General features: G+C 44.8%; 1 protein-coding gene across 2 annotated transcripts; it reads right to left on the bottom strand.

Moving 5' to 3' along the window:
- Positions 1-2,163: 2,163 nt before the first annotated feature.
- On the bottom strand, positions 2,164-3,830 carry LOC117558169 (zinc finger MYM-type protein 1-like). Of its 2 annotated transcripts, none has more exons than XM_034234195.1 (2): positions 3,259-3,830; positions 2,164-3,164 (listed from the first exon to the last, which is right to left on the bottom strand). In XM_034234195.1, the coding sequence occupies exon 2, from the start codon at positions 3,160-3,162 to the stop codon at positions 2,344-2,346; it is 819 nt and encodes a 272-aa protein (XP_034090086.1). In that variant the 5' UTR covers positions 3,163-3,164; positions 3,259-3,830; the 3' UTR covers positions 2,164-2,343. The 2 variants fall into 2 exon arrangements, with proteins under 2 accessions (XP_034090086.1, XP_034090094.1); XM_034234203.1 differs by having other exon boundaries at positions 3,299-3,830.
- Positions 3,831-6,852: the final 3,022 nt, after the last annotated feature.

Here is a 6,852-nt window from a genome sequence, read left to right as displayed (position 1 = left end):
TCAAAATCTTTTTATTGGCTTTTTGACAGACATCACAATGGCAATACAGTAGGTACACATGTAGAGAAGATGGTTTGTAGGAACATTAAATAGTTACCTCACCCCTCCCTCCCTTACCCACCCACCCCCCACCCTCACCCCTATGGGCTATGATCACATTATAAACAAGACATCAATCAAAAAGTTACAAAACATAAAACACCAGCATAAAAAAAATTAAAAAAAGAGGGGTAGAAATGACATGAAATACAAAGACCAATAACTGAAAATTACATAAAAATACAGGTGCTTCTTCATGTTAATAGTCAGTACAAATAAATACCAGGGAAATAACGAGCTTCATTGTTTAACTCAACCAGTGAAGGCAGTGTTCTCGCTCCCGCTCCTGGTAGACGTGCTGCTTGATTCTAGCAGCAGCCGTCTGGCTAAACTGTCCTGTTAAGTTTCTTTATTTAATCCAGCTAGGTGAAGGCAGTGCCACTGGCGGCACATATCAGACCCGGGCCGGGGGGCGGGGCCACATGACCGGGCCCTTTAAACCCAATAAAGCTTGACAAAAATATCGGGAGTCCGGGGTGGTAATCTGACGCTCGTGCGTAAAAAGTCGCTCAGTCAGTAAGATTACAATTTAAAACAATGTTGGAAAGAAAAGTAACTAAAGAAAAAGGTGTAATATTTAAAGGGATAGTGGAAATCCGCGAATTTTGGGTTTAACTTATGTATTTTTATTAAAAAGAAGCATATTAAACAATTTTTTTTAATTTCATCCGCCTAGTTTCATTTTATTTTCAATTTTACTGCGCCCTCTCAATGAAACGAAATACTTCGGGAATCGTCGGGAATCTTCGGGTGATGACGAGAGCATAGGAAGACGGGCACAAACAATGGCGGACATTCAATAGCATTTGCATGTGAATAGCCGACCTTTATTATGGTGAATAGATGTGTTTTGTATGGCTGTAGTGCGACAGAAAAATTCTACGCGACACAACGACATTGGATTAACCTTGAGATGCGTTTTTATTCCGTTGAACACAACTTTTGATCACAAATCAAAAAAGGTAAGACGTAATTATTGTAATATTTTTGGAACCGGATGTTGTTTACTTTCTCTTTTCTGGCTGATAGCTCCAGGAATTCGAGGTCTTACAGTGATGACATTACATCTGTGGAGTCTCAGCTTTAAATCGTATATCTTGTTTGTGCAGTTAAGATAGTAATAAGGGCATTTCTACCGTGTGTTGTGTGTAAAAAAGCGTTAGCATTAGTTAGCATTGTTTCGCTCAATGCTAATTCAAAGGCTTGGTATTACTCTTGTGTTTTTTCTAGCTAACAATTGTTCTTATTGTCAGTTAGCGGAGTTTCTTACCTTTAAAAGGGTATGAAACATTAATAGTTTCATAAATGTTAAGAAGCCCTGAGACATGTGAGAGAAAAAAAACTGTGGGAGGGGTCCACTGGGGGGACCTTCGGCCTTAACTGGTTAACAATGATTAATATTTGTAAAGGCTACAGGTGATCTTAAGATGCGTGAGCTATGCTTAGGGACCTACCAGTCAAGATTATTTGTGCGTAGGGGTGCATCATCTGGCGCCTGGTCCTGGTCATCCTCGCCATTGCCCATGCCGTGAACCATCACCTCGGGCTCGGGCTCGAACAAATAAGGACGTAATGGTCCATCTTCTGGCTCAATATTGTCACCATCGTCGCTTACTGAACCGGATTCAGATTCAGTTCCTAAAACGACATTTTCGTAGGAAAGCCGAGAGGATGTTTCTGACTCGCTATCATCACTGGATACCTCGTACAATCCTTCTTCTTTGTCTGGTATATTTGCCCTTCCACGTTCATTCTGCATAGACGCCATGGTTTGTTATCGTATCGTCTTCCTGAGTTTTCGTCACTTCCGGTTTGGCTGAGTCGAACATTTCGTTTCTAAAAAACTTCGGGGAAGCTGCAATAAAAAGTGCTTCTAACATGCGTAAGGCAATTATTATATTTTTTTAAATCAGGTGTGATTGTTTTGGTACGTAATTATGCTTGTATATAAGTTAAAACGAAACTATTTGAGGTTCCATTTCCACTATCTCTTTAAGATTTCGTTTTTACAAAGGGTATAGAAACGAAATATATAACAGAGATAATAACGATATAACATGACATAAAGTCCAACAAACCACAAGGACAATGAAAACATAGCCTAATAAAATGACTACATTTCTGACACACCATTCACCATGGACAGCCACCATGAGAGCAGAGCAGTGTAAAATTGGCACGGCGGCCCATACATTCACGTACAAGTAGGCTACTGTACAAATTAAATTTGAAGTGTACTCACCACTACTTGAAGGGTACTCGGCGAGCCTTGCGCTCCGCGAACTTGTCCACAATACGCTGTATGTCCAATTTCTTGGCTCGGTCACTTTCGATGGACAGCAAGAACAGTCCACTCAGTCTCTCCTGTCCCATCGTGCTCCTCAAATAGTTTTTGATGAGTTTTAATTTGGAGAAAGAGCGCTCGGCGGTTGCCACGGTGACAGGAAGAGTCAGAAATAAGATGAAGGCTGTGCAAACCTCACTGAATGTAGATGTTACTGCTGGGTTGTAAACAATGAGCATTTTTACCAGATCCGCGACAGATTTTAGTTTTTGTATTTGGTCCCTGAAACAGGTTCTGAAAGAAAGCAGCTGGCCAGGGAAGCTGGCGGCGATGTCCCGACTGTAGTGCTCTCTAAGCCGCTGAGCAGCTTGGTGTAAATCCTCATCCTTTGCTTGCAGTAGTGTGTTGGGGTGAATTGCCTCAAACATGTTCACAGTTTCATTTAAACTGGTGAATCTTTGGGACAGTTGCTGGATGATTATATCGAGACATGCATTGAAAACGGTCACCCGAAAGTTGCTCTCTGCGTCAGTGAGGCGGCTGTCTTCAGAAAGTTCATCAAAGTGTCTCTTAACTTTCCTGGCCCTGGTTGTTTCAAACTGTGTTTGACTTCCCCATTTAGTAGCCAGGGCAAGAGTGTCCGGTACTTCTTCACCTTGCGGCGCAGCCAGTAAGGAGCCGGAGGGGGAGGGTTGCGGCTGGTCAAGCGTCAGGCCTGGCTCTCCTCTAGACGAGCAGCTAGCAGCTAGCAGCTGCTGAGTCGTCCCTATTATCATCATCACTACAGCCGAGAGACAGAAAAGGAAATAAGCTAGGCGGCCGAGCTACACGAAGTAACAACAACCATATGATATCAACATTTACCACAAACTCACATTTTCTTGTTGACAGTGTGTGGCCGTGATTGTAGCCTACCTGTAAATCTGGCTAACCCCCACTAACGTTGTTGGCGGGCTGGGGCTCGGGGATGAAACACGGCTGGCGAAAAAAATATCCATCGAGCTTGGACAATTTGGCTTTTCCTTGGTCCTCCTTTTTTATCTTTTTCTTTGCATTTTGTAGCTCCACTTTTGTGTTTATAACTGCTCATGCTTAGGCAGTGCTCTGTTGAATGACAAGTGATTGATGATGACGTTGACGTTCATTTACGTATGGTGTTGATGGACGGCTGTTGATGACGATTTTACCCAAAATACATTTGGAGACAATAGAAGGGATTCACTTGCAATTTTTCATGTTTTAATGTTAAATGTGAGTGTGAAAATAGCAGCACAAGTTCAACTCATATTATAGGCTACAATGCTTTATACCTAATATGACCACGAACGTCAGTGCACTCAGTGGCGCGAGGCAGCAGGGCCCGCCCGAATATCTCGGGGGCGGAGCCTGCTGCCTCGGCGACGGGCCCCCATTGGGTCCCGACCGTCCAGGGCCCGGGGAGCCCTGCCCCTACAGCCCCCCCTGAAGCCCCGCCCCTGGGCAGTGCTCCCGCTCCCTCTGCCGGTAACGTGGGTGTAGTTACATCCCTCTTTGTGTTCGGCGAGTAGGAGCGTTGCTCTACTCTTTCCGTTCAGCAGGTAGCCGGTGAAGGCGTTGTGTTCTCGCACCCGCTCCCGGCTACGCTGCATCTGGCTACCTACAGACTGGCTCATTCATGTAGCGCCTGTATGGCTTCTCTTGAGAGCCCGAGGACGGCCATGACCGCATGACCTTTGTTTGCCGCACCTCTGCTTGAGGATGCCATGTCGCTAGTGGCTCCGGCTACACCCCCTGAGTTTAATAACCCCAGAGGAGGCTTCCCACTCCTCTGCTCAGAGCTCTCTGCAGGGCATGGAGGACGCCTCCATGGCAGCCATTATTTGTGCGGCCCTGGCACGCTTGCAGCCTCAGGTTCCGCAGGCCGACTCGGCTCAGGCTAGCGCCTTCTTCAGGCATAGCCCTGCCCCTTTCACTCCCACTGTTCCTCCTTCAGAGGAGCACCTGAGGGAGCTCCATGCATGCTGGAGAGACACCAGGGCCCTCTCCCACTCTGCTGGTCGTGGGCGTCTTCTGGCACATTCTCCAGGTTTTATCGGGTTAATGTCGCCACTCCCCATCCGTTGGGCGTGGGCCTTTTGCCGAGCTCCCTGCTTCGAGCTAGGTGAGTAAGGGCTTGGATTCTTCATGACATGGTTGGTATAAGTCATCCAGTGCTAAAGCACCACCTCTGGCGGTCAGTAGGGACCAAATAGAACGATAGGTACGTCTGTAACTACGGTTCTATGAGTCCCGGATGACCGCCAGAGTATCCTGTCACTCAGAATTCTTGTGAGAAGATTCTGGGAACAGATCCTCTGACGACACCGGCATATGTAACCGGTGTCACGTGGGTCACAGGTGACTTTGTTGTTATTGGTACTCGAGCTGCGCATGCGCGCGATGGACATATCCAGTGCTAAAGCACCGGGACTCATAGAACCGTAGTTACAGACGTAACTCTCGTTGTAGCTTTTTGGGAATTTATTTGTAGTCGTTTTGTTTTCTTTATAGTCTTTTTGAGTGACTTTTTCGTCGTTTTATGTTTCTTTTATGTCATTCTGAGCCTCTTCCTTGTTGGTACGTGTCTCTTTGAATTATATTTTGTAGATGTCCTGACACTTTGTTCATTTAGTAATCCATCCATATATAGGGCCTGCATCACACTACCTTTAGTGCCAAAAAACGTGTGTCTTTTGCATGTTTTTTTAGGCTTGAAACAATTCATTTAGCAGAGGATAGAGTTTTCTCATAGACATATTGCTGAGGATATCCAGGAAAAGGAGATATCACCTAATCAGATCTGTCAGGTGTGGACGTTCGATATAATGGGCTGTCTTCAAAAAGCTATCCTCGTATCGATACTTTAAATCAGTCATGGGCAAACTAAGGCCCGCGGGCCATATACGGCCCGTTGGGCTTTTGAATCCGGCCCGCCGAATATTGGTGCAAAATTGTCCAATTTATAGTAAAGACCGCATTAATTTTGTCTTTTTCCTGCAATACCCGGCATTTCAGTTGATCCCACTAAATGGCGCACTCTAGACACAATTGACCTTTGCTGGAGTCTGGTCTATTCTCTCAGCTGGCCCCATTCGGCAACCCGGCAAGATCCAAGAACCAAATACGTTACGCTTACATTGTAGGGGGTCGAGATTAACCTGAGCAATAACAGTTCATGGCGAGTACGGCGAATACAAGTTGTAACAAGCAGTAGCGCTGAGCAAAGTGACTAGAACGCGACTACACACTAATAAAAAACACTTATATAAAGTCAGGCAACACTAACCAGGCTGAGTGTGATTCTGTTTATTTGACCTTACTTTAATAACTCCGTTCACTGTTATTGACCATTGTGAAGAGGCAGACGTTTTCCTGTTGTGTTGTATTATTGCAGCTATCGGATGCAATCAATACATGGGCTACATGTGGCCATCACAAGTAAAATCATAACGAAAACTGGGCCGGTAAAATATGCGTGTAGAAAACGGCTTATGCCACAATAGGATAGCAACAAGCAGTCAAGATAGTCTGATTAGCTTTGGTTGCTATGCTAACATCACCTGCAGAATGCCAGAGAAACTTTCATAACAGCGTTGTGATGCCAAACAGCTTTCAAACTAAAACACATTCACTTATGGGGATGGGGGATATTTATCAGCTGCTTGTGTGACAGTCAGACAATGAAAACTTTACAGCGGCCGCTGCCGCGAGTTAACGGGAAAATAAACTCCGGTAGACGAGCAGCACAGCAGCGGGCAGTAATGCAGCTGAACCACATTAATAAACAATGCACCACGGCACTCTGGAGAAAGGTATAAGGTTTCAGAAGTAGTTATTTAATGTAATCTGGCTTTGTATGATTACAAACTACCCGACGCAGTCCTCTATTGATGTTGTTGTGAGCGGTGTTGCGGAGAAAATCAGCGACGTAAAACGCTGTGTGGGTCATAAGAAGGCACGTAAACGGTTACGTCATGACGCAAACGATGACGTAATGACACAATAACTCACCTTTGAACCTAATTCACCTTTGAACCTGCATCTGTAACAATGAGTGGACCAAAGAAAAGAAAAGTCAACATTGAGTGCCGAGTGTTTAATGAGGAGTGGACAGCTAAATATTTTTTCACCGATCTGCTACTGGCCCGGCCCATCTGTCAAATTTTAAAACTCATAGTGGCCCCCGAGCCAAAAAGTTTGCCCACCCCTGCTTTAAATGCAATGTGATTGTTGTAAGTAATTGCAAGTTGCTGCTGTCCACAGTAGCGTCACAATAAGCCAAGACACTCAGCCAGCATCCACAATAATAGAAACCTAACTTACATGAATGAAATACAGTCACTTACATTTTTTGGGACAGGGGATTTCAGATCGTGTTGGACAATCTGACAAGCACATCAAGCAATTGAGGTATTTTTCCAAATATAAGCCACATATTGTAAAATCAGTCA

Source organism: Gymnodraco acuticeps, unplaced genomic scaffold (genome assembly GCF_902827175.1).
Source record: "Gymnodraco acuticeps unplaced genomic scaffold, fGymAcu1.1, whole genome shotgun sequence".
In the NCBI taxonomy this organism is placed as follows: Eukaryota; Metazoa; Chordata; class Actinopteri; order Perciformes; family Bathydraconidae; genus Gymnodraco; species Gymnodraco acuticeps.
This window is presented reverse-complemented; position numbering and strand designations above follow the sequence as displayed.